The sequence below is a fragment of the Stenella coeruleoalba genome, assembly GCF_951394435.1.
Source record: "Stenella coeruleoalba genome assembly, chromosome: 1".
Lineage (NCBI taxonomy): Eukaryota > Metazoa > Chordata > Mammalia > Artiodactyla > Delphinidae > Stenella > Stenella coeruleoalba.
This window is the reverse complement of record NC_137169.1, coordinates 52,002,767-52,029,866: the sequence shown is the minus strand read 5'-3', so window position 1 is coordinate 52,029,866 and position 27,100 is coordinate 52,002,767. Positions and strand designations below refer to the sequence as shown.

The 27,100-nt window shown below is 40.1% G+C and overlaps 1 protein-coding gene across 7 annotated transcripts in view; it reads right to left on the bottom strand.

Annotated features, from left to right (window-relative positions):
* Positions 1–27,100, bottom strand: part of NFIA (nuclear factor I A) — a gene marked incomplete at its 3' end in the record, with an annotated part of 398,017 nt that overhangs the window by 120,313 nt on the left and 250,604 nt on the right. For all 7 annotated transcript variants that reach the window (XM_079919085.1, XM_079919086.1, XM_079919088.1 and 4 more), the window contains 2 exons: positions 14,416–14,533; positions 8,046–8,173 (listed from right to left, as the gene is read on the bottom strand). In XM_079919085.1, coding sequence (XP_079775211.1) covers positions 8,046–8,173; positions 14,416–14,533 — 246 coding nt within the window. The remainder of the gene's footprint in view (positions 1–8,045; positions 8,174–14,415; positions 14,534–27,100) is intronic.

Genomic DNA, 27,100 nt, shown 5'->3' with positions numbered 1-27,100 from the left:
TCAGACGTTCCTTATATTTGATGACCTTGACAGTTTGCAGAGTAGTGGTCAAATATATTGTACAGTGAGTCTCAACTAGTATTTGTCTGATGTCCTCATGGTTAGTCTGGGGTTATACTTTTTTTTTTTTAATACAGCAGGTTCTTATTAGTTATCTATTTTATACATATTAGTGTATACATGTCAATCCCAATCTCCCAATTCATCCCACCACCACCACCACCGCTTTCCCCCCTTGGTGTCCCTACGTTTGTTCTCTATGTCTGTGTCTCTATTTCTGCCTTGCAAACTGGTTCTTCTATACCATTTTTCTAGATTCCACATATATGCATTAATATACAATATTTGTTTTTCTCTTTCTGACTTACTTCACTCTGTATGACAGTCTCTAGGCCCACCCACATCTCTAAAAATGACCCAGTTTCGTTCCTTTTTATGGCTGAGTAATATTCCATTGTGTATATGTACTACTTCTTTATCCATTCATCTGTCGATGGGCATTTAGGTTGGTTCTATGACCTAGCTATTGTAAATATTGCTGCAATGAACACTGGGGTGCATGTGTCTTTTTGAAGTATGGCTTTCTCTGGGTATATGCCCAGTAGTGGGATTGCTGGGTCATATGGTAATTCTATTTTTCATTTTTTAAGGAACCTCCATACTGTTCTCCATAGTGGCTGTATCAATTTACATTCCCACCAACAGTGCAAGAGTGTTCCCTTTTCTCCACACCCTCTCCAGCATTTGTTATTTGTAGATTTTCTGATGATGCCCATTCTAACTGGTATGAGGTAAGACCTCACTGTAGTTTTTTTTTGTTTTAATTAATTAATTTTATTTTTAAAATTTTGGCTGTGTGGGTCTTTGTTGCTGTGCATGGGGTTTCTCTAGTTGCGGTGAGCGGGGGCTACTCTTTGTTGCAGTGCGTGGGCTTCTCATTGTGGTGGGTTCTCTTGTTGCAGAGCACGGGTTCTAGGCATGCGGGCTCAGTAATTGTGGCACACGGCCTTAGCTGCTCCACAGCATGTGGGATCTTCCTGGACCAGGGCTTGAACCCGTGTCCCCTGCATTGGCAGGCAAATTCATAACAGCTGTGCCACCAGCGAAGCCCCCTCACTGTAGTTTTGATTTGTATTTCTCTAATAACTCATGATGTTGAGCAGCTTTTCATGTGCCTTTTGGCCATCTGTATGTCTTCTTTGGAGAAATATCTATTTAGGTCAACTGCCCATTTTTTGATTGGGTTGTTTGTTTTCTTAATATTGAGTTGCATGAGCTGTTTATAGATTTTGGAGATTAATCCTTTGTCCATTGATTTGTTTGCAAATATTTTCTCCCATTCTGAGAGTCTTTTCATCTTGTTTATAGTTTCCTTTGCTGTGCAAAAGCTTTTTAACCTTCATTAGGTCCCATTTGTCTATTTTTATTTCCGTTACTCTAGGAGGTGGGTCAAAAAAGATCTTGCTGTGATTTATGTCAAAGAGTGCTCTTCCTATGTTTCCTCTAAGAGTTTTATAGTCTCTGGTCTTACATTAGGGTCTTTAATCCATTTTGAGTTTATTTTTGTGTATGGTGTTAGGGAGTGTTCTAATTTCATTCTTTTACATGTAGCTGTCCAGTTTTCCCAGCACCACTTATTGAAGAGACTGTCTTTTCTCCATTGTATATCCTTGCCTCCTTCATCATAGACTAGTTGACCATATGTGCGTGGGTTTATCTCTGGGTTTTCTATCCTGTTCCATTGATCTATATTTCTGTTTTTGTGCCAGGACCATATTGCCTTGATTACTGTAGCTTTGTACTATAGTCTGAAGTCAGGGATTCTGATTCCTCCAGCTCCGTTTTTTTCCCCTCAAGATTGCTTTGGCTATTCGGGGTCCTCTGTGTCTCCATACAAATTTTAAGATTTTTTGTTCTAGTTCTGTAAAAATGCCATTGGTAATTTGATAGGAATTGCACTGAATCTGTAGATTGCTTTGGGTAGTATAGTCATTTTCACAATATTGATTCTTCCAATCCAAGAACATGGTATATTTCTGTGTCTGTTTGTGTCATCTTTGATTTCTTTCATCAGTGTCTTATAGTTTTCTGAGCACAGGTCTTTTACCTCCTTAGGTAGGTTTATTCCTAGGTATTTTATTCTTTTTGTTGCAGTGGTGAATGGGATTGTTTCCTTAATTTCTCTTTCTGACCTTTTGTTGTTAGTGTATAGGAATGCAAGAGATTTCTGTGCATTAATTTTGTATCCTGCAACTTTATGAAATTCATTGATTAGCTCTAGTGGTTTTCTGGTGGCAACTTTAGGATTCTCTATGTATAGTATCATGTCATCTGCAACAGTGACAGTTTTACTTTTTTCTTTTCCAATTTGTATTCCTTGTATTTCTTTTTCTTCTCTGATTGCTGTGACTAGGACTTCCAAAACTACGTTGAATAATAGTGGCAAGAGTGGACATCTTGTCTTGTCCCTGATCTTAGAGGAAATGCTTTCAGTTTTTCGCCACTGAGAATGACGTTTGCTGTGGGTTTCTCATATATGGCCTTCACTATGTTGAGGTAGGTTCCCACTATGCCCAATTTCTGGAGAGTTTTTTTAATCATAAATGGGTGTTGAATTCTGTCAAAAGCTTTTTCTGCATCTATCGAGATGATCATATTGTTTTTATTTTTCAATTTGTTAATATGGTGTGTCACATTGATTGATTTGCATATACTGAAGAATCCTTGCATCCCTGGGATAAATCCCACTTGATTATGGTGTATGATCCTTTTAATGTGTTGTTGGATTCTGTTTGCTAGTATTTGGCTGAGGATTTTTGTATCTATATTCATCAGTGATATTGGTCTGTAGTTTTCTTTTCTTGTAGTATCTTTGTTTGGTTTTGGTATCAGGGTGATGGTGGTCTCATGGAATGAGTTTGGGAGTTTTCTTTCCTCTGCAATTTTTTGGAAGAGTTTGAGAAGGATGGGTGTTAGCTCTTCTCTAAATGTTTGATAGAATTCACCTGTGAAGCCATCCGGTCCTGGACTTTTGTTTGTTGGAAGATTTTTAATCACAGTTTCAATTTCGTTACTTACGATTGGTCTGTTCATATTTTCTGTTTCTTCCTGTTTCAGTCTTGGAAGGTTATAACTTTCTAAGAATTTGTCCATTTCTTCCAGGTTGTCCATTTTATTGGCATAGAGTTGCTTGTAGTAGTCTCTTAGGATGCTTTATATTTCTGCGGTGTCTGTTGCAACTTCTCCTTCTTCATTTCTAATTTTATTGATGAGTCCTCTCCCTCTTTTTCTTGATGAGTCTGGCTAATGGTTTATCAATGTTGTTTATCTTCTCAAAGAACCAGCTTTTAGTTTTATTGATCTTTGTTATTGTTTTTTTTGTTTCTATTTCATTTATTTCTGCTCTGATCTTTATGATTTCTTTCCTTCTACTAACTTTGGGTTTTGTTTGTTCTTCTTTCTCTAGTTCCTTTAGGTGTAAGGTTAGATTGTTTATTTGAGATTTTTCTTGTTTCTTGAGGTAGGCTTGTATTTATATAAACTTCCCTCTTAGAACTGCTTCTGCTGCATCCCATAGGTTTTGGATCGTTGTGTTTTTGTTGTCATTTGTCTCTAGGTATTTTTTGATTTCCTCTTTGATTTCTTCAGTGATCTCTTGGTTATTTAGTAACATAGTGTTTAGCCTCCATGTGTTTGTGTTTTTTATATTTTTCCCCTGTAATTTATTTTTAATCTCATAGCATTGTGGTCAGAAAAGATTCTTGATATGATTTCAATTTCCTTAAATTTACTGAGGCTTGATTTGTGACCTAAGATGTGATCTATCCTGGAGAATGTTCCATGAGCACTTGAGAAAAATGTGTGTTCTGTTGTTTTTGGATTGAATATCCTATAAATATCAATTAAGTCCAACTTGTTTAATGTATCATTTAAAGCTTGTGTTTGCTTATTAATTTTCTGTCTGGATGATCTGTCCATTGGCGTAAGTGAGGTGTTAAAGTCCCCTACTATTATTGTGTTACTGTCGATTTCCTCCGTTACAGCTGTTAGCGTTTGCCTTATATATTGAGGTGCTCCTATGTTGGGTGCATATATATTTATAATTGTTATATCTTCTTCTTGGATTGATCCCTTGATCATTATGTAGCATCCTTTCTTGTCTCTTGTAACATTCTTTATTTTAAAATCTATTTTACCTGCTATGAGTATTGCTACTTCAGCTTTCTTTTGATTTCCATTTGCATGGAGTATCTTTATCCATCCCCTCACTTTCAGTCTGTATGTGTCCCTAGGTCTGAAGTGGGTCTCTTTTAGACAGCATATATATGGGTCTTATTTTTGTATCCATTCAGTGAGCCTGTGTCTTTTTGTTGGATCATTTAATCCATTCACATTTAAGGTAATTATCAATATGTATGTTCCTATTACCATTTTCTTTTTTTTTTTAATATTTATTTATTTATTTAATTTATTTGGCTGAGCCAGGTCTTAGTTGCAGCTCCAGGGCTCCTTAGTTATGGCTCCAGGGCTCCTTAGTTGTGCAATGGAAACTCTTAGTTGTGGCATGCATGTGGGATTTAGTTCCCTGACCAGGGATGGAACCCGGGCCCCCTGCATCGGGAGCACAGTCTTATCCACTGCACCACCAGGGAAATCCCTATTAGCATTTTCTTAATTGTTTTGAATTTGTTTTTGTAGGTCCTTTTCTTCTCTTGTGTTTTCCACTTAGAGAAGTTCCTTTAGCATTTGTTACATAGCTGGTTTGGTGGCACTGAATTCTCTTAGCTTTTGCTTGTCTGTAAAGCTTTTGATTTCTCTGTCAAATCTGAATGAGATCCTTGCCAGGTAGAGTAATCTTGGTTGTAGGTTCTTCCCTTTCATGATTTTAAATATATGGTGCCACTCCCTTCTGGCTTGCAGAGTTTCTGCTGAGAAATCAGCTGTTAATGTTATGGGAGTTCCCTTGTATGTTATTTGTCATTTTTTCCTTGTTGCTTTTAATAATTTTTCTTTGTCTTTAATTTTTGTCCATTTGATTACTACACATATCAGCATGTTTCTCCTTGGGTTTATCCTGCCTGGGACTCTCTGCGCTTCCTGGACTTGGGTGGCTGTTTCCTTTCCCATGTTTGGGAATTTTCAGTGATAATCTCTTCAAATATTTTCTCGGGTCCTTTCTCTCTCTCTTCTTTTGGGACCCCTATAATGCAAATGGTGTGTTTAATGTTTTCCCAGAGCTCTCTTAGGCTGTGTTCACTTCTTTTCACTCTTTTTTCTTTATTCTGTTCTGCAGCAGTGAATTCCACCATTCTGTCTTCCAGGTCACTTATCCTTTCTTCTGCTTCAGTTATTCTGCTATTGATTCCTTCTAGTGTATTTTTCATTTCAGTTTATTGTATTGTTCATCTCTGTTTGTTTGTTCTTTAATTATTCTAGGTGTTTGTTCCTTAATTCTTCTAGGTCTTGGTTAAACATTTCTTGCATCTTCTCGATCTTTGCCTCCATTCTTTTTCCAAGGTCCTGGATCATCTTCACTATCATTATTCTGAATTCTTTTTCTGGAAGGTTGCCTATCTCCACTTCATTTAATTGTTTTTCTGGAGTTTATCTCGTTCTCTGGTACATAGCCCTCTCCCTTTTCATTTTGTCTGTCTTTCTGTGAGTGTGGTTTTTGTTCCACAGGCTGCAGGACTGTAGTTCTTCTTGCTTCTGCTGTCTGCCCTCTGATGGATGAGGCTAGCTAAGAGGCATGTGCAAGCTTCCTGATGGGAGGGGCTGGTGGTGGATAGAGCTGGCTGTTGCTCTGGTGGGCAGAGCTCAGTAAAACTTTAATCCATTTGACTGTTGATGGGTGAAGCTGGGTTCCCTCCCTGTTGGTTGTTTGGTCTGAAGCAACCCAACACTGGAGCCTACCTGGGCTCTTTGGTGGGGCTAATGACAGACTCTGGGAGGGCTCACACCAAGTAGTACTTCCCAGAACTTCTGCTGCCAGTGTCCTTGTCCCCACGTTGAGCCACAGCCAGCCCCCGCCTCTGCAGGAGACCCTCCAACACTAGCAGGTAGGTCTGGTTCAGTCTCCTATGGGGTCACTGCTCCTTCCCCCTGGGTCCTGATGTACACACTACTTTGTGTGTACCCTCCAAGAGTGGAGTCTCTGTTCCCTCCAGTCCTGTCAAAGTCCTGCAGTAAAATCCCGCTAGTCTTCAAAGTCTGATTCTCTGGGAATTCCTTCTCCCATTGCCGGACCCCCAGGTTGGGAAGCCTTACGTGGGGCTCAGAACCTTCACTCCAGTGGGTGGACTTCTGTGGCATAACTGTTCTCCAGTTTGTGAGTCACCCACCCAGAGGTTATGGGGTTTGATTTTATTGTGATTGCGCCCCTCCGACCATCTCACTGCAGCTTCTCCTTTGCCTTTGGGTGTGGGGTATCTTCTTTGGTGAGTTCCAGTGTCTTCCTGTTCATGATTGTTCAGCAGTTAGTTGTGAATCTGGTGCTCTCACAAGAGGGAGTGAGCGCACGTTCTTCTACTCCGCCGTCTTGAACCAATCTCCCCTAAAGATCTTCTTATGTGTCTCTTCCACACCCCCACTGTGAATTCCTTGAAAGCAGGAGCCATAGCCTTCCCATTCATCCTTGAGTTCCCAGAACCAGGCATAGTTCCTCATCATGAGAAAATTTCCCAGTGAAGGTGTGAGTGAATGAATGAATGAGTTGGGTGAAAAGATTAGGTAGAAGTAAGGCAAAGTGAAATTTCTGCGTTTTAGTAAAGTGAACAAGATAAAGGAATCAGACAGTGGGGCCTGAGGTTTTGTTTTGTTTTTAATTATCATATAGCAAAACTGCCTGGGGGTTCAGGAGTGGAAGGCATACTTTTCTATGAATGTTAACACATGTATAGATTCCTGTCCATCACCACCACAAACAGGATACAGAAGAGTTCCATCATCCCCCAAATCTCCCTTGTGCTATTTCCTTTTTAGTCACACCCTCTGAGGATTCTCTTTTGATATGTTAGAGAGGAGAGAAAAAAGTTAAGATTTGAAGATGAAGGGGTTCAGAGATTTTCTTGGCGCTTGTCTGCTTTTGCAGGGAATTACTCTGAGGCACGGGTTGGGGAAATTTTTTCAAACTTACTGTACGAGGTGTGATTCACAGACAGGTTATGTATATTACCTCATTTAATTCTCAAGAGCACTGACATAGCTATTATTATTGACAGATTATAAAAATGGGGACAATTAGTTTCAGAGAGGTTAGGTAATTTGCCCATAATCACACAGCCAGCAGGAGCTGGAGTCAGGATTACACTCTGCCTGTCTTTTTCCAAAGCCCACTCTATTCTCTACAGCATTTGACTTTGCATATCGAGGAAGCCACTGGAGAAGATTTTCCCTTGCCCATGTGGAGGTTAGACACTGAGAAAAGTTTCAAAAAGCTTCTGCTATCAGAATTAGTCACATTACTCAAGACTCCAGAGCCAAGACTGAACTACCCCAGGAGGTTAAACTAGCAGTCATCATTTGCTTAGTCCATGAAAGAGGGGCATAAAGATAGCTGTTCCTTTTAAATAGAAAAAGAATCATGATGAAATCCAGTAACAGGAAAACATATTTAAAAGTCTCCTCATTTTATAAAGATCCAAGTACAAGCTATCACACAGGGAACCCATCCTACCTCTCTAATGTTATCAACGTAGTTGAAAAAGTTGAAAGATTTTTATTTTGATTATTAAAAGATAAAACCAGACCCAAAAGGCAATTAGCATAAAATGAAAGCGAAGGCAAATGGAACGCTGGATTGCAGTGTAGGTGAAAAGATGTAAGAGTAGAAAACCCTACACACCATTTCCAGTCTCTCTTCTCAGTTAAATGGCATCCTTGCGCTACCACCCTTTCATAAAAGCAGCAGTCAGGTACAAACACGTGTTCACGTGGAAAAAGTCCACTGCTCTGAGCTTGCTGTGTTCCCTTTATGCCTGGCGTGGACTCCCACGCATCCTAGACTTTACAGGGGCGGCTGCAAGCCCAATGCCCAGCCCGCTTACCTGGCTCCACTTCATGCCACCCGCTGGACTGACTTCCGCTCCCCGGGGAGCGCCCTTGGCCTGTGTAAAATGGCTCTTCACCAGGACTGTCCATTTCATCCTCCACAGACTTGAGGCGCTTTGTGGAGCTGAAATAACAAACGGGTACATGTTTAAAAGTCATCCAAAGCACCTTTCTCCTGGACATGGCATCTCTGGTGGAAAGAAAGGCAAGGGAGGAAGCAGTTGGGTAACTCAGTGTAGTTCATGGTCTCTCTTTAGGCTCTTGTTCAGTTTAGTGAGTCACTGGATGTGGAACAAAGTCTTGGGTCTTGGTTGTCCCAAGTGTCTGGGTTTGATTTTTATTGTCACTCAAGTTTCTGCTGCCCCCTACCTCCGGTTCCTTTTTCCTTTGAGGAACGGGTGGCTGGCTCCCGCTCCTGTCTCCACCTGGAAGAGTCAGTAGTAAGCTCACATTTGCATCTCCTAGAGCAGTGGCTGGGGCGTAGCCGTCAGCAATGTCCCTAGACATCAATTCAGTCCCTCCTGGTACCCCAGAAAGGAGAAAAATCAGGGTGCATGACCCTTGAAGAAAAGCTCGGATTGCTGTTTGTTTTTTTGCCATGTTTTCTCATCTTCCATTTAGATCTGTTCATTTAAAAAATACTTATTGCACAGTGACAGCAGAGCAGGTACTGATCTAGGCACTAGAGATAAAACAGTGAACAAACAAGATAAAAATAGAAGGAATGGGCTTCCCCGGTGGCACAGTGGTTGAGAGTCCGCCTGCCGATGCAAGGGGACACGGGTTCGTGCCCCGGTCCGGGAAGATCCCACATGCCGCAGAGCAGCTGGGCCCGTGAGCCATGGCCGCTGAGCCTGCGCGTCCGGAGCCTGTGCTCTGCAACGGGAGAGGCCACAACAGTGAGAGGCCCGCGTACCGAGAAAAAAGGAAGGAAGGAGTACACTTCCTTTTGTGAATAAGGGACATGGAAAAAAGAGTGACCCAGTGACTTTTATGCACTTTCTCTACAACAAAATTACCAAAATGAAATTCTATGCCATCAGGGTGGGGATGTTTTAGTTTTGCATAGGTATGGTTGGGACATTTCCAGAATATTTTCTACCAGTTAAAGGGCTGAATTTTTTTTCCTCCCAATTTGAGACTTCAGGAGTTAAAAGGTAGTGAAATGCTACATGTTGCTAATGTTGTTCTCATTGTGTTAACTGATTATGACACTAACATACCAGAATTGGTAGATTTCATACCTGGTGCAAGTGCTTGTTGGGAAATCTCTTCCTCCTGTGTCAGGGTACAGAATTTTTAATATGTGTTCATTCATCAAACACTTATTGTGCACCTCCTGCATGCCAGGTGCTGTGCTAAATGCTGCTATATTGAAATAAATCAGACATAACCCCTGTCTCCATGGGGTTTAGAATCTCATGGATGAAGACAGAGAGGTAAACAAAATTGTGCAAAGAGAAATACAGGTATGATGATGGAACCACACAGAGGTTATAGTGGGTTCTTTGAAGGAGTTAGGAAAAGTGATACACAGGGAATGTCAGGAAAGGCTTCCCATAGGAGATGGTTCCTGAACTGTCTGTAAGAGAGTGTCAGGAGATGGGGCAGAAAGAAGGACAGGGCAGAGACAGGCTGTTATTCAGCTGATGCACCCCTCAGGCAGCCATTCTGGATTTTAAAATACTGAAATACTTCTTTACCAGTTGGCAAAGTGCCATTGTCCCATGCCCCATACATTTCCCCCAACCTTGTCATCCCATCTTTGCGCCAGAACGGACTCATGATCCCAAACCTAAAGGGTTAAGGTTTGGCATATCAGGGCGGCATTCCAGGACTTCACACTGTGGCAGGGCAGGTCTGTCCTAACTGGTATGCTTGAGTCACACAGGTTATCTGCTAATTTGAACATCACTCCAGGAGGGAGGTGCATATCAGGCACTAACACCACCATGAGCAGAGTGTGACACATGCAGAGAATTGGCAGGTGTTTGCTATGGCTGAAGTAGTAGGAAGGGCAGAGCAAAAGAAGGGGATAGGGGTGATAGAAGATATTGTATGTCTGGACTTTATCCTATAAGCAATGGAGACTCCCTGAAAAAGTCTAAACAGGGAGTGACATCAGAGTCATCTGTTAGAAAGGTCACTCTGGTAGTTGCACAGATGATGGCTTCTGAAAAGCAAAGGGAAAAGAAGGGGATGGAACCTTCCCCAGGGAGAGAGTTAAGAGGCTACTGCAGCAACCTGAGTAAAAAAATGCAGAGGACCCAGTTCAAGGTACGAATTTCTAGTTATTAAATTTGGCATTCCAGGATTCTTAGTCTTTAAAAGTTCTATTTTCATTAAAGCCAGACCACAGGAAAGCAACGTATCTGTAGCATGCTAGCTTAGTACCCAAAGGAAAAACCTTTAGTAGCTTATTTAATGTTCTTTGCTTGGCTTTCCTTGAAGTTCAATGAAAAAGAGCCACTCAAAGAACTTTTCTGTATTTTATGTAAAACTGCATCTAACAGAGTCCTTTATAAAAGGATATACACACAAAAATTCCTCCTAATGCATAAAACCAGAAAAAATGTGGTCTCTTTAAATGAATTTCTACTGTTTCCTTTTATTAGAAAATGTACATGATATAACCTAGCGTTTCCCCTTCTTGCCTTGGCAACCAGGAATTTCGGGGCTAAACGTAAGGCATAATTCTGGGTTCACGTTCCTGATATAATAATCTCTCCTATCTTTCCATATGGTTTCTGTCCCTTCTATATTTAATACTATCTGCGGTGTTTTTAAATTGAAAACCGCTTGAAATAATTTTGGAAGTTGGAAGAATACAAATTGGAAACAAAATAAATATTTTCCTTATGTTCCTTGGCAAATAAAAGGTAAGACATGCATAGTCTGATAAAACTGTGAGATCTGTGGGGAAGGAGACTGTCAGGTTTTTTGTTTTGCTTTTTTTAATCTCTAGTGCCTATCACAGTATCTCTGACTAATAACAGATGCTCAAAAACTGCTGAACTGGGCTACAGATTTATTTATTTATTTATTTATTTATTTATTTATTTATTTTTTGGCTACAGATTTAGAAACAGTCATATGAGTACTTGTGACAAGGATTCGCCCAAGTGTCATGACTCAGTGAGATCCCACCCAAAAGGCCAACTTCACTGCCCGTCATTCTCCCACTATTAAGACTTTTCTGAGTTTCTAAAGCTTTTGGTTTCCTTGGTGTCCTCTACTAAGACGCAAATACTCATGCAGTTAATAAATCCTAAAGGTGAACGAATCTGTAGATATTAGCTGACCCCTTAGTTTGAAAGCAAGGACTGTCAAGGGTTGATACAGGATAAATGTTTGGAAGTGGAGACATAGGTTGGAGGAGAGAACAGGGTGCAGGAGGGAAGGAAATTAGAAGTGCCAGGAGGGACGAGTGGAGGGCTTCCAAGACAAAGGTTACTGACTTCACAAACTTGGCAGTTGATTTATCTTGATGAAGTTCTTTGGGATTAAAAAAAGTATACACTATCCCAATTTTTACAGTACCCTTCTATGATTTTGCAGATGTTTACTATGAAGGGTTACAGAACCTACAGTTAATGCTTATCAGTCTTCTTTATTTTTTTAAATTTAGAAATGAATCAGTCATTAATTTTGGTTTCTTGCTCTTCTAACACACTGATTCTACTCTCTCAGAAACATCTGAGGGACCCTGGAAAGGACCAGTAAGATCTCTATGTAAGAGGGAGGATAAATACTCTTCCAAGCAGTCTCTCTTGTGTGTGGAATTTGTTTTGTTCCTATCAATTCTACCTAGAAATGAAGGTAAGACTACTACCTTCATTTCAAATATTTGCTTAGTTCCTACTACATACAGAGCCTAGAAGCTTTACCCTGTCCCCACAAAACAGCAAAACACATCTTTCCTGAGCGTTCCTAGTGCCCTGAACTGCCAATCTCCATTCATTTGTTGGTCTCTACCTCGAGACTGCAAAGCTCCTGTACTTGACTTTATATCCACAGTGCCTAGGACAATACCCTTGGGACCTAATAAATGTTTGTTGCTGATTTAGAAGACTTAGACACTGTTCTCTGAGGGATTTACAGTCCAGATGGGGAAGCAGGACCTGTACATACCTCAAAGATGATAATAATAATTCAAAATAGTAAATGCTAAGTGTCCAGGAAAAGCAGAGATGCTGGATATTCCTTTCTGGGGGCTTCCCATTCTACTGTTCCTTACTAAAAGAGAGAGCCTCATTCCTAAGAGGATTCAGTGTGAAAAGAGCATGGTTTTAAACTTCCAACAGACCTGAGTTTGAATGCAGACTCTGCCATTTACTTGGTCTGTCACCTTGGGCAAGTTACTTAACTTCTCTGAGCTCCAGGCTGACCCACTGTTAAATGGCAGCACTGTCTATATTGTAAAATTACTGTGAAGATTAACTCATATCAGGGATGTAAAGCACCTAATACAGTGCCTGCCACAGAGCAGGTGACCAATTAATAGTGGCACAGCATGAACAAATATTGATTGGTTGATGAACTTTTCTATATGTAAATCTGGGGCATTCTTCTGGGCACATTTTCTCACCTGTACACAGATAATTCTGCTGAGTCTATATAGTTAAAGAATAATTATAAAAGAAGCATCTTAGGAGAGCCTAATGTGAGCGAAACAAACATATTACCAAGTTATTAACTACTGATGCTGTTTATAATTAGCACCTTATCAGGGTTAGTTATTTGCAGATTATAGGAACAACACTAGCCTTTTAAACAACATTAATAACCAGGTTTCCACACAGAGAATCACAGCAAAAGGCAACAAAACAGCTGGAGAAGTTGAAGGGTATTTGGGATGTCCATGGTACATACGCAGCACACATATGAAAAACAAATAGCCCATCAACTTTTAAATTAATCACTGACCACAAGTATTTGCAAAGCTCTTTCATGTTCACTGAGTGCAGTTACACCCAATGTCTCTTCCATCAGCAAACATTCAAAATCCTCAAAATGTATTAACATCCAAATGTGTTCACAATCATGTGTTCACAATCTCATTCTTTTATTATAAGTGTTTTTTTCGGATTGGAGACTTTTTTTTTCCTGAGGGGCTGATACCCCAGTGAACTGAGGGGGACATTTAAACAGCAAGAAAGATGATGGTAGAATCTGGTGGTTATATTTAAGGAATAACTGTTTCTTTAACTGTCTTCAAGGTATTGGTAATGACTAAGCTGATTTTTTTTTTAAGTAATGATTAAATATATGTTTAAAATATGGTTAAAAGTCAAGGTAAGAATGAATCTCTACCATGGAAAATTTCTATCATCTGGCCATTGTTTTAGATCCTAAAACTCTGGTACTTGCTTTAGGAGGACTATACCTTTGTCAAACGTTTTCCTGCAAAGTACACAAACATTAAAGATTGTTCTGCACCATTCTTTTCTTTGTTGTCACAGTCCAGTGCTAAAGCCAATTTGTAAAAGAATACTGTGGGTTTAAATGCCTAATCCCTTTCCCTCTGGTACAGGTTATCTAGAGACAACAGGATCTTGCAAAATGCTTCATTTTGATTTTGGCTTTGTGACCTCAAGGGAATCAAGAACCCCAGAATTGTTATCTGATTATGTTCTTTTAGCTTTGCTCTTTTAAAGGTCTCCCAGTGTAACAGTGTTTATGATCTGGCCTCACACTGCTGGGGGACTGCATTTGCTTTTACATCCTCACACCAGGATACCAAGTAGGTTGCATCTCACAGAGCAACTCCAGTAGACTGGATTTTGAGACCTGTCGGGGCTCAGTAGGAAAAGAGCTGGGACTGAGCTGTAATGTCTGTTGTGGGCATGGAGACTGGGACTGATGTCACCAGTGTCAGCTTTCTGCCAAACAAGCCCAAACACACCCCCTTTTCCCTAGTCAAGGCTTGTCCTTAATTTCCTGAGAACCTGCTATGTTCATCATCCATCCTTCCTCCATGCCTTTGCTCGTGTCTCCACCCCACCCAGAACACCATTCCTTTACTTTCCATCTCACCAACCCCGACCAGTGCTTACAGTTTATAGCTGAGCACAAGTCACTCTTTTTGGATAAAGCTGTCTTTAACTATTTTCAGCCTATGCCACACAATTTTTCACTGACTTGTGTGTGTGTGTGTGTGTGTGTCGTCTGTGTATGTATACACATATACGCATGCTCCACATGCATTTGCTTTCTCTCCCCAGTGAGACTGAAAATCCACTGGGGCTGAACGCATTTCTAGTATCTTCTACTAGACACACTGCTAAGTGTGTAGCAGGCCCAGAATTAAAATCAAGGTATGTAACTATGAATTATGACCACTTTATGAGCCATCAATCAAATTACCTGGTAGAGGATGTGCTGGGTAACGACCTCCTCATTGCTCCCGGACTCATGCTGTAGTATGAAGAACTTTCTAAATCTGAGAGAGAAAAATTTGGGCCAGTTCCTGCAGCTATTGGTGCTAGAATTAAAAAAAAAAAAAAAGGAAAGAAATATCAGGTAAGTTCTGTAAATAAAAGACCAATGAGAGCATATTTCAGTGTCGCATTTAACACATTTTATTTTTGAATTTATACGGTAAGGTCATCAAAAATAATCAGTAATGAACTCGGACCTTAAAAGAATATTGACAATAAAAATCATCTACATCGGAAGGGCATATTTATTTTTACTTTTTTGATAACATACCTTTTCATCTTTTCTCTTTTTGTAATGGTAAATTGTCACCAAGGTTGCAACATTCCTAGATGCTTTTAACAAAAATACCTCCACGTTTTGGTCTGAAACTTTTCTTAAATGACCAGACAAAATACTCCCTGGGCTTTTCTAACTTTGTCTGATCCTGAGAGCTTCCACTCACCTGTATTTTGGAATTAGTTCTGAACTGCAAATTCATCTTTCTAGGCTACTCATTCCCAATTTCTTGCCCTGAGGAACGTGTGATTTCTCCTTACTCCAAATCACCTCAGCACCCTGCATACATCTTTACTTTACTATTTGTCCCACCTTCTAATGTAAGGCAGGGTCCTCAAACTATGGTCCCTGAGCCATAATTTTTGTAGATAAAGTTGTACTGGAATAGCCACACCCCTTCATTTACATACTGTCTCTGCTTCCACACTACAACAGCAGAGACAAGTAGCTGTGACAGAGACCATATGGTTCACACAGCAGAAAATATTTATATAGAAGAATTTGCCGACCTCTGATTTAAGGGACTGTTAAAAATAACTTTGACAACACATGATTTTCAGAGCTGACCCTTGTGGGAGATGTGATTCTCTGTACTTTTTTATGTCTTGGATATCCTGTTTACAGGAGTAGCTTAATAAATATTTTCAAATGAATAAATAACATCTATCAATCTTGGAAAACAATTCTGTGTAAAATCAGTGATGTAACTATGTAAGTGCAAATAATCTGTTCTTTTGAAAGATTACACAAGGTGGGAGCAATAGATGCATATATTTCTGTATTGAGGCATTAGTTTGAGAGTTTTAAGCCCATAGAAGTGGATATATAAATAAATTAAATAGAGCCTCATATCCATAAGAAGAAAGGATAATTAGGAAAATCATGAACCAGGGACTTTCATTCTTTCAGCAAATGATTACTGGGAGTCTGCTATTGCTAAGAATTGTGCTGCGTAAGGAAGGCACTTAAATGAATGACATGGTCCCTACCCTGAAACAGCCCTAGAGAGTGAGGCTGACAGATTAATTTCAATACAGTCTGATAAGTCCTTTGCTAGAGTTATTCCTCAATTGATATGCCTGCACAAAGTAGGTATGTAACCCAGCTGAGGGATAAGAGGTTCAAGGGAGTAAAAGGGCCTCAGTAAATGTGATGCCTGTTAAATGTTATGGAAGAATGTTAAAAGGACAAGTAGGATTTACCCAACTGAGAGGAATGGAGGCATTCTAGGCAGAGGGAACAGCATTTATAAAGGTAAGAGAACAGGGCTTCCCTGGTGGCGCAGTGGTTGAGACACGGGTTCAGGGGACACGGCTTCGTGCCCCAGTCTGGGAAGATCCCACATGCCGCGGAGCGGCTTGGCCCGTGAGCCATGGCCGCTGAGCCTGCGCCTCCGGAGCCTGTGCTCCGCAACGGGAGAGGCCACAACAGTGAGAGGCCCGCGTACCGAAAAAAAAAAAAAAAAAAGGTAAGAGTACATAAAATGTGATTGGATTTCTGATAACTTGATATGATGTCGTATATAATACATGGGGAAAAGAGGGGAGATTTAAGGTCAGGTCATGAAGGGTAGGTAGGTTTCTTTAAGGAACATGAATTTGAGTTCAGTCGATTCCCAACTTTATAAGCTATTAAAGGACTTATCACACTCCACTATCATTGGGGACTTTTGGGTTTATATTGCTAGTATCTAATACAATCCCTGACACCAGGAGGCAGTCAGTAAGCATTGGTCAAATGGAATCGATTGTTAGTCAAAGGAGAACCAACAAAGTATAGGAATGCTGTCATCAAATTTGCACTTATAAGCTAGACACACCACCTGTCAGGAGGGTAAGCTTGGAGTGGGTAGGCGTGGCAGTTAAAGAATATAATCAGTAAAACCGTGGAGGCCAGTGGAGTTCATTTAAATAAAAGAAGATGGGGGTGTGGTCTAAATTCAAGGGATAGAAAGGAGCCTGGTGACCGCTGTTTAGGAGTTAGAATTGAGAATATGTACTGACTTCTTGAGTGTGGTAATAATGGAAAAGGAGGAGTATGGGATAATTCCCAGGACGGCTGCTTGGGAAACTGGGTGAATTGTGAAGCCATAATAAAACTATGGAATCAAGAAAAGGCATGAGAGGACACAGCAATTTCTAAAATAAACATTTAGTTGTTTGATTAATAGCAATGGCTAAACCTTAATCGCAACTATTGTTATATAGAAATAGTCACTGCTAAGAAATAGAAGGCTCTGAAATTCACATATACTTTCTGAAATTCAGACACATTTCTCAATGACAGGCTCTATGGAGGAAGGCCTTTACTTCAAAAACAAATGGTTAGGCTTGACAATAAGCGTAAAGGGAGTTCTAATTAATAATTTTGCTAGTCGTTCCCAAATTTGCTTTTTATATTAAATTTATTTACATAATCTCCCCTTTGATTTCATAATATTTTATGTCTGAAATAGGCCATGGGGTGTGGAGGGGATTGCTCTAATATCGGCATGGACCACCCATTACCCCTTTTAGCAACATGGCATATAATAGGTGCTTAATGTTTGTGCCATCATGGAGCTTAGAGATTGGCATCTCCCGTTAACTAAAAAAGAGGATAAAGCTAATCAGTATCATGGGTCTGGATTTAGATTTTCTTCACAAGTTTCAAGATGGGGTTGAGGCTTCCGCCGGATGGAGCGCCGTGGAAACTGCATGACCCCACTCCCTCCCTCTTGGAAGGAAAAACAGAGCAAGATGTGAGTGAGATGGACTTGACTCCACTGAGAGAAGTCTGAGGTCTTCCACCTATTGATGAACATCCAGCTGCTCTTCCATTTAACACTTTATCATGTTCTACCCTGGAAAATATCTTTTACCTTGCTTATATTTTTACAATGTCAAGGGAGCCAGAACAGGTGAAGGAAGAAAAATACATGCGTGCATGTGGTGTGTCTACTTCTCAGAGAGAATAAAAAAATAATTAAGCCCACAGAAATGTTCCTTAACTTGCCTGTATATTTACTTCCTGTGATCCATTTAGTACACTGTAGCTATAATCTAAAAAAGAGCATCCAAATTCTGCCTTCTTGAAAAGAGTCTTGTAAGGAAACATCACCCGGTGCTGTCTGTATGTATGTTTGGCATGAATGTCAGCTTATTGGCGTGGATTCTGATTCAGTGATACTGTGACAGCCAAAGAGAAAGCCTTATATCTGAGTGTAGAGGTCAAAGTATCCTTGCAATGGGTTGGGTATTCTCAGTGCCTCTAATCTGAAGAACAGGAATAGCCTTGACAAGTAACTAAGAACTCAAAAGGTGTACTTTCAGCAGGCTTTTCTGAGTACCTAGGGGGCCATGTTTTGAGAAGCACTTTATTATCTAACTTAAGCCTCAGAACAATCTTTTCAGGAAAGGTACATTTTCTAGCTGGGGAGAACTAAGCCCTGGAGTGAGGTTAAATCACTTGTCCTGGATCAGAGAAAGGCAAGAAAGAGAGAGAGCCAGGATTAAAATTCAAGGATGTCTGACCTCGAAACCTGTGCTTTTCCTGCTGCAGCACCCTGACTTTCATGTACAGTATTGGCCTTAAACTTGAGATGCTAAAAGGGTATGTAGTATCTCTGTCCCCACAGGGTTTACAACCTAGCAGAATAATAAAATAATACCTGAATATCTAATGCAAGGCTGAATGTGTTAAATCTCATAGGGAAAATGAAAAGAATGTGTTAGGAAAGTTCAAAGGAGTAATAGATCCCACTGGCTGGTGGGATCAGAAAAAGGGTTATACTCCAGGAAGGGTGGGTGCTTAAGTTGAGCCTTCAAGGATGGTTGGGATGTAAAGAGGCCCAGAAGGAGATAGGAGAGGGTTTCTAAGCAAAAGACTACGTACGTTAAGTTTGGAGGTAGGAGGTAAGTGAGTGATCTGTGGAAACCATGACATTTTCTGAGTAGCGGGGTGATAAAATAATTGTTGAATCTGAGTAATGTTAATATAACGACAGCATACAGAATGAGCATAAGGGGACCAAGACTCCGGAGGTGGGGAGGTCAGTTGGTAGGTTGATTCCGGAGTCCTGGTGAAAGGGAATGGAGACCTAAACTACACTGTCAAGGAAGAAAATAGAATTTTCACAATTGGTATCTGTCACCTCTTTCTGGATAGTAAACAGGTATAAAAGACATGTTTCTAATTATACACTATGGAAGGGCATAAACGAGCAAACGATTATACTATTCTAATAAATATAAAATATCAAAAAGATGTATATAACAAAATGTGCTTCTTAGCTAATGATGGTATTACATCCTTTTTGCAAATTAGGGAAATAAGTTGTCGAGAGAGGGTTAAATGATTTGTCAGGTGTCTGTCCAGGATGTCATGCTGGGCTTCTGAAGCTAATGACTAACTTCCTGCTGGTGTGGTGCAGAGATTTATAGCCACTGCCAGTCAAACGTGGGGATGTCAAGGAAGGACTGGACCAACGACAACATTTCCTGTCTGCTCTGTATATTGTGAAGCCTGATTTTGCTCCATGTGTACTTGACCATAGGCTTCATCATTCTTTAATTAACTCATACATAAGATTTTCTACCCAACTAGATTGAGTGCAATTTGAGCTCTGTAAAGATAGACATCCCAGGGCATAGAAAAAGTGCTGGTCAGGGCCTGGGAGAGATTGTTTAGAGTCCAGCTCTGCCAATAACCACCTGCAGAACTTGGTTAAGTCACTTAAACACTTTGGACCTCATAATTCTAATATTCATTATGATAAAAGTGAAAATTCACCACCACTACCACCAGCACCACCCATCACTGCTACAGCCATCACCATCACAACAACAAGGACTAACATTTACTAAGCATCACTTTGGGGCAGACACTGGGCTAAGAGTTTTCAGCACCTCATCCTATTTAATCCCTACAACACCACTAGGAAGGACTGAGGCACAAGGAGGTTTAGTAACTTTCCTAGGTCATGAAGTCAGAGGCCTTATACCAGATGGCCTTTAATCCTACAGATCCCACAGTCTCTTTTATGTTTCCAAACAGCTGATGATCAGTAAATATACTTTGAATTAAGAAGAGTAAATAACTACCCTCCCTCTCCATTTGTACCCCCTCTCCCAATCTTTAAGCAGTGCAAAATGACACTTAGAAATCTGTAAATACACATAAATAGTGAGAACTGGCTCTCCAAATCTCTTAAGCGGCACTGAGATTACTCCAGCCTGAAGTATTTGTGGACTTTGTTGCACCGAGGAGTTTTCCTCCAAAGGTTAAGGTTGGGCATAGAGTTGCTTGTAGTAATCTCTCATGATCTTATGTATTTCTGCAGTGTCAGTTGTTACTTCTCCTTTTTCATTTCTACTTCTATTGATTTGAGTCCTCTCCCTTTTTTTCTTGAGGCGTCTGGCTAATGGTTTATCAATTTTCTTTATCTTCTCAAAGAACCAGCTTTTAGTTTTATTGATCTTTGCTATCGTTTCCTTCATTTCTTTTTCATTTATTTCTGATCTGATCTTTATGATTTCTTTCCTTCTGCTAACTTTGGGGTTTTTTTGTTCTTCTTTCTCTAATTGCTTTAGGTGCAAGGTTAGGTTGTTTATTCGAAATGTTTCCTGTTTCTTAAGGTAGGATTGTATTGCTATAAACTTCCCTCTTAGAACTACTTTTGCTGCATCCCATAGGTTTTGGCTCATCGTGTCTCCATTGTCATTTGTTTCTAGGTATTTTTTGATTTCCTCTTTGATTTCTTCAGTGATCACTTCGTTATTAAGTAGTGTATTGTTTAGCCTCCATGTGTTTGTACTTTTTACAGATCTTTTCCTGTAATTGATATCTAGTCTCATAGCGCTGTGGTCAGAAAAGATACTTGATACAATTTCAATTTTCTTAAATTTACCAAGGCTTGACTTGCGACCCAAGATATGATCTATCCTGGAAAATGTTCCATGAGCACTTGAGAAAAATGTGTATTCTGTTGTTTTTGGATGGAATGTCCTATAAATATCAATTAAGTCCATCTTGTTTAATGTATCATTTAAAGCTTGTGTTTCCTTATGTATGGACAACCTGGAGAAATGGACAAATTCTTAGAAATGCACAACCTGCCATGACTGAATCAGGAAGAAGTAGAAAAAATGAACAGACCAATCACAAACACTGAAATTGAAACTGTGATTAAAAATCTTCCAACAAACAAAAGCCCAGGACCACATGGCTTCACAGGCGAATTCTATCAAACATTTAGAGAAGAGCTAACACCTATCCTTCTCAAACTCTTCCAAAATATAGCAGATGGAGGAACACTCAAAAACTCATTCTATGACGCCGCCATCACCCTGATACCAAAACCACACAAAAATGTCACAAAGAAAGAAAACTACAGGCCAATATCACTGATGAACACAGAAGCAAAAATCCTCAACAAAATACTAGCAAACAGAATCCAACAGCACATTAAAAGGATCATACACCATGATCAAGTGGGGTTTATTCCAGGAATGCAAGGATTCTTCAATATATGCAAGTCAATCAACGTGATACACCATATTAACAAACTGAAGGAGAAAAACCATATGATCATCTCAATAGATGCAGAGAAAGCTTTCAACAAAATTCAACACCATTTATGATAAAAACCCTGCAGAAAGTAGGCATAGAGGGAACTTTCCTCAACATAATAAAGGCCACATATGACAAACCCACAGCGAACATCGTCCACAGTGGTGAAAAACTGAAACCATTTCCACTAAGATCAGGAACAAGACAAGGTTGCCCACTCTCACCACTCTTATTCAACATAGTTTTGGAAGTTTTAGCCACAGAAATCAGAGAAGAAAAGGAAATAAAAGGAACCCAAATCGGAAAAGAAGAAGTAAAGCTGTCACTGTTTGCAGATGACATGATACTATACATAGAGAATCCTAAAGATGCTACCAGAAAACTACCAGAGCTAATCAATGAATTTGGTAAAGTAGCAGGATATAAAATTAATGCACAGAAATCTCTTGCATTCCTATACACTAATGATGAAAAATCTGAAAGTGAAATCAAGAAAATACTCCCATTTACCACTGCAACAAAAAGAATAAAATATCTAGGAGTAAACCTACCTAAGGAGACAAAAGACCTGTATGCAGAAAATTATAAGACACTGATGAAAGAAATTAAAAATGATACAAATAGATGGAGAGATATACCATGTTCTTGGACTGAAAGAATCAACATCATGAAAATGACTCTACTACCCAAAGCAATCTACAGATTCAATGCAATCCCTATCAAACTACCACTGGCATTTTTCACAGAACTAGAACAAAAAATTTCACAATTTGTATGGAAACACAAAAGACCCCGAATAGCCAAAGCAATCTTGAGAACGAAAAACGGAGCTTGAGGAATCAGGTTTCCTGACTTCAGACTATACTACAAAGCTACAGTAATCAAGACAGTATGGTACTGGCACAAAAACAGAAAGATCAATGGAACAGATAGAAAGCCCAGAAATAAACCCACGCACATATGGTCACCTTATCTTTGATAAAGGAGGCAGGAATGTACAGTGGAGAAAGGACAGCCTCTTCAATAAGTGGTGCTGGGTAAACTGGACAGGTACATGTAAAAGTATGAGATTAGAACACTCCCTAACACCATACACAAAAATAAGGTCAAAATGGATTAAAGACCTAAATGTAAGGCCAGAAACTATCATACTCTTAGAGGAAAACATAGGCAGAACACTTTATGACATAAATCACAGCAAGATCGTTTTTGACCCACCTCCTAGAGAAATGGAAATAAAAATAAACAAATGGGACCTAATAAAACTTCAAAGCTTTTGCATAGCAAAGGAAACCATAAACAAGACCAAAAGACAACCCTCAGAATGGGAGAAAATATTTGCAAATGAAGCAACTGACAAAGGATTAATCTCCAAAATTTACAAGCAGCTCATGCAGCTCAATAACAAAAAATCAAACAACCCAATCCAAAAATGGGCAGAAGACCTAAATAGACATTTCTCCAAAGAAGATATACAGATTGCCAACAAACACAGGAAAGAATGCTCAACATCATTAATCATTAGAGAAATGCAAATGAAAACTACAATGAGATATCATCTCACACCAGTCAGAATGGCCATCATCAAACATTCTAGAAACAATAAATGCTGGAGAGGGTGTGGAGAAAAGGGAACACTCTTGCACTGCTGGTGGGAATGTGAATTGGTACAGCCACTATGGAGAACAGTATGGAGGTTCCTTAAAAAACTACAAATAGAACTACCATGTGACCCAGCAATCCCACTACTGGGCATATAGCCTGAGAAAACCATAATTCAAAAAGAGTCATGTACTAAATGTTCATTGCAGCTCTATTTACAATAGCCTGGAGATGGAAACAACCTAAGTGCCCATCATCGGATGAATGGATAAAGATGTGGCACATATATACAATGGAATATTACTCAGCCATAAAAAGAAATGAAATTGAGTTATTCGTAGTGAGGTGGATGGACTTACAGTCTGTCATACAGAGTGAAGTAAGTCAGAAAGAGAAAGACAAATACCATATGCTAACACATATATATGGAATTTAAGAAAAAAAAATGTCATGAAGAACCTAGGGGTAAGATGGGAATAAAGACACAGATCTACTAGAGAATGGGCTTGAGGATATGGGGAGGGGGAAGGGTAAGCTGTGACAAAGTGAGAGAGTGGCATGGACATATATACACTACCAAACGTAAAATAGATAGTAGTGGGAAGCAGCCGCATAGCACAGGGAGATCAGCTTGGTGGTTTGTGACCACCTAGAGGGGTGGGATAGGGAGGGTGGAAGGGAGGGAGACGCAAGAGGGAAGGGATATGGGAACATATGTATATGTATAACTGATTCACTTTGTTATACAGCAGAAACTAACGCACCATTGTAAAGCAATTATACTCCAATAAAGATGTTAAAAAAAATCAAAAAAACACAAAGGTTAACGTTGGGGAATTGTCTCTTAAGATGTTATTCCTAAGTCATTTATCCTCCTCCCCGCACCCTTCTTTCCTGTCATGAGTAGAACCTAGTCTTTGTGTCATTTCTTAATAAACTGTTTGCTATTAAGGAATCATTACAGTAATGTGGGCTATTGGAAGAAAGGGGTTACTTTAGTAGCCAACCCTCTTAATGACCTGCTCTTCTGTACACATTAGTAGTTGGATAAGGTTGTGGTTATTGAACTTCTGCCATCCACCAGAGACAATCTGCTCGGGCTTGCATTGCTGGAAAGAGAAGATGATGGAAAAAAAAAAAAACTCTATCCAAAATTTCAAGCTACTCTGCCTCGGAGACGACAGTGCACTGAGTTCACAACTTGTTCAATGGGAATCAGCGGGGAGCATTAACTGAATGACTAGTGCGGCCGGCCTATGGCTAATGGCACATCTTCTCTGAGAGGCTGCATTCAGTTGAATTCACCAAATATTTATGGAGCACCTTTAATATGTCAGGCTCTGCTCCAGATGCTTGAGATCCATCAGTGGACAAGATACATAAAAACCCTTGCCCTCGTGGGGTTTACATTTTAAAGATTAACAGTCATAGCTGGTCTTTCCTCAAATTTGCATGGCAACTAAAGAAGATGGAATATTGGCTAATAGGTATCCCCCCAAAAAGAGTATCAGGATTTAGTACTGGATTTCCAACTTGTAAAATAACTATTAAAAAAAAGAAGAGAGAGGTTTATTTCTCTCTGGATTACATACTCTAATGTACTGACTGAGACTTTGGGAACTTGTACTTTAAGACTGGGGGGGAAAACGTCCAACAACAGCACACAGTTCTACGGGCCCAGCACAATTTAGTGTTGTTTTGCATTCTAGCGGCACAGATCTTGTTAAGAAAGTCCATGTCACTGGCACAAAAGGAGTGAACATGGGAAAATACTTGTTCTTCTTTCTATCAAAGGCACAGTTGTAAACGCACAATGCTATGAAAACTCAAGCAAATCTGGAATCATCGTTAAAGGGAATTAACTTGGAAAGTAATTTGTGGCAAGAAAATTCAACTCCTTTGTTATCTTCCTTTTACCGTAATATGCTTCCTGAACACTGCTTATGAGAGAGGGCTCTTAGAAAGAAAAAAGTAAGTATAGTAAAATTAACTCATTTTATCAATTTGTGCTCTCGGCCAGAGTTTCCTGACTGTGGCTTCGAAGGGCTGTAAAACTGATGAATTTGCATGGAAAAAGAAACCAGTGTAAGTAATTTGTATAAGAGGGAACATGGACATAGACTGCTATAATTCAGACACCCTGCAGATAGCAGACTGCTGCAGTGTGAGCAGTTATGGGTTAGAAAAATGACCACACGGCAGTCAGTCTGACTTGAATGCAAATCAATCATAAAGGTACTTTCTCTGCAGCTTCTACGCCACGGTCTTCAGCAACTCCTTTGCCAAGCAGATTTCTAGTCTGTAAACCGTGTGCTGATCTCCTTTCCCCACTCTTCCATTCTGAAAGCTCTGACCCAATGCAGGCTTGGAGTATGTTTTTCCAGAATGGAACATAAAAGAAAGGCACTGAACCAAAGCAAGGGTTTCCCTCTAGGTGAAAATGAACTTCCCTGCTATTATAAGATTGAAGCAATGTTTCATTATGAAATGTGGCATTAGGTGCCAAAAGCAGCGAACACAGAGCACTGTTTCCACACATTCACGTTTTGAGGACACAGGGTAAGGATTATGTAAATTTGTGGTGGCAAAGAAGGTAAATAGAGGAATTTTTATTTCTAAAACAATAATTTCCTTTTACGAAAATGGGAACCATTCACTGATACCCTCTTCCTCCCCACTATGAGCCATGAAGATGGTTTATCTTTGATAGATAATTACTGTGAGTTCAATTTGTAAATAAAGCGTATTCAGGCACTTTATCGCCATAAAGTCCAGTCCTGGATCTCAGTAAACTTACATATCTACTCTACAAAGGAAAGAACTGTCTCCTACTTATTTCGGTATTCTCAGCACACAGTGAAGGATGCTTCATATACTCACATGCAACAAATGTTTACTGAGTTGAACTAAAATTATATGAGCTTGTTAACGAAAGATGGTGAAGAACTAGTACTTACCGAGTATTTATTAAGAGGCAGGCAATGGGATAGGTGTTTCACCTGAATTATCTCATTTCATCCTTGCATGGGGACATGGAATATGCACTTGTATTCTTCTCATTTAGAAGTGAAAAGGGAGCTATGAGGTTAAGTAACGTGATCAAGATCACACAGCTAAACATGTGACAGAGCAGGGATTTGAATCCAGATATCTCTAGATACCTGCCCAAAGAAACAGAGGGGAAACCCACATTTCTTGTCTCCTTGTCCTTCCTTCACCATTGGTTACCGGGGAGATGAATTCAGTAAGATTTAAATAGAGAAATATTTATCACCTACCACTTAACTGGCAAAACAAATATCTCCTCTTCCTCCTTCCTTCTTTGTTTTTACAGGTCTTTAGAGTGGCAGGCAGTGCTTCACTGGGTGAAGGGCCTGACACCTGGTCCTGCAGAGCAACCCACAGCGGGGTGAGCGATGCTGACAGATCTCTTGCATTAGTGGCTTCTGCCTTTGGGACTGAAATTGATTTTCTGCATTTTAGAGTATCATCTCTTCTTAGCTTTTTGGTTGAGGTCAAATGTGGTACCCGCTTAGTATATGATACAGCTTCAGCCATGGGATTAAGTCTTCTCTGACAGGGAATAGATATGATAGCCTAAGAGGTCTTTTCACCACAATGATCTATAAACCAAGGATGGGCTTCTAAACATAAGCCCCTTAACCAAGAGTGCACTGGGACTATCTGACCATTAGCAATTAGGAAACCAAACTATGTCAACAGAGTCCCATCTCAACAACCTACAAATCCAGCTGTCTGCAATACTTCTCAATATTTTCACCAAGAACTGTTTAATTTTTTCTCTCCTCCATCTCTTGAAAAATTCTGGGTGCTAATATGTCCTCACACCAATCACATACTGGATTAACTCAGTTTCCAGTATTTGACCTAGTATGTGGCTTTTCTGAGTGTGAACCCCCTCAATCTCATCCTAGACATGCCTATAGGGTCATCAGCAACAGTCTTTGTAATCATTAAGAGTTATAGTGAGGGGCTTCCCTGGTGGCGCAGTGGTTGCGAGTCTGCCTGCCGATGCAGGGAACACGGGTTCGTGCCCTGGTCCGGGAAGATCCCACATGCCGCGGAGCGGCTGGGCCCATGAGCCATGGCCGCTGAGCCTGCACGTCCGGAGCCTGTGCTCCGCAACGGGAGAGGTCGCAGCAGTGAGAGGCCCGCGTACCGC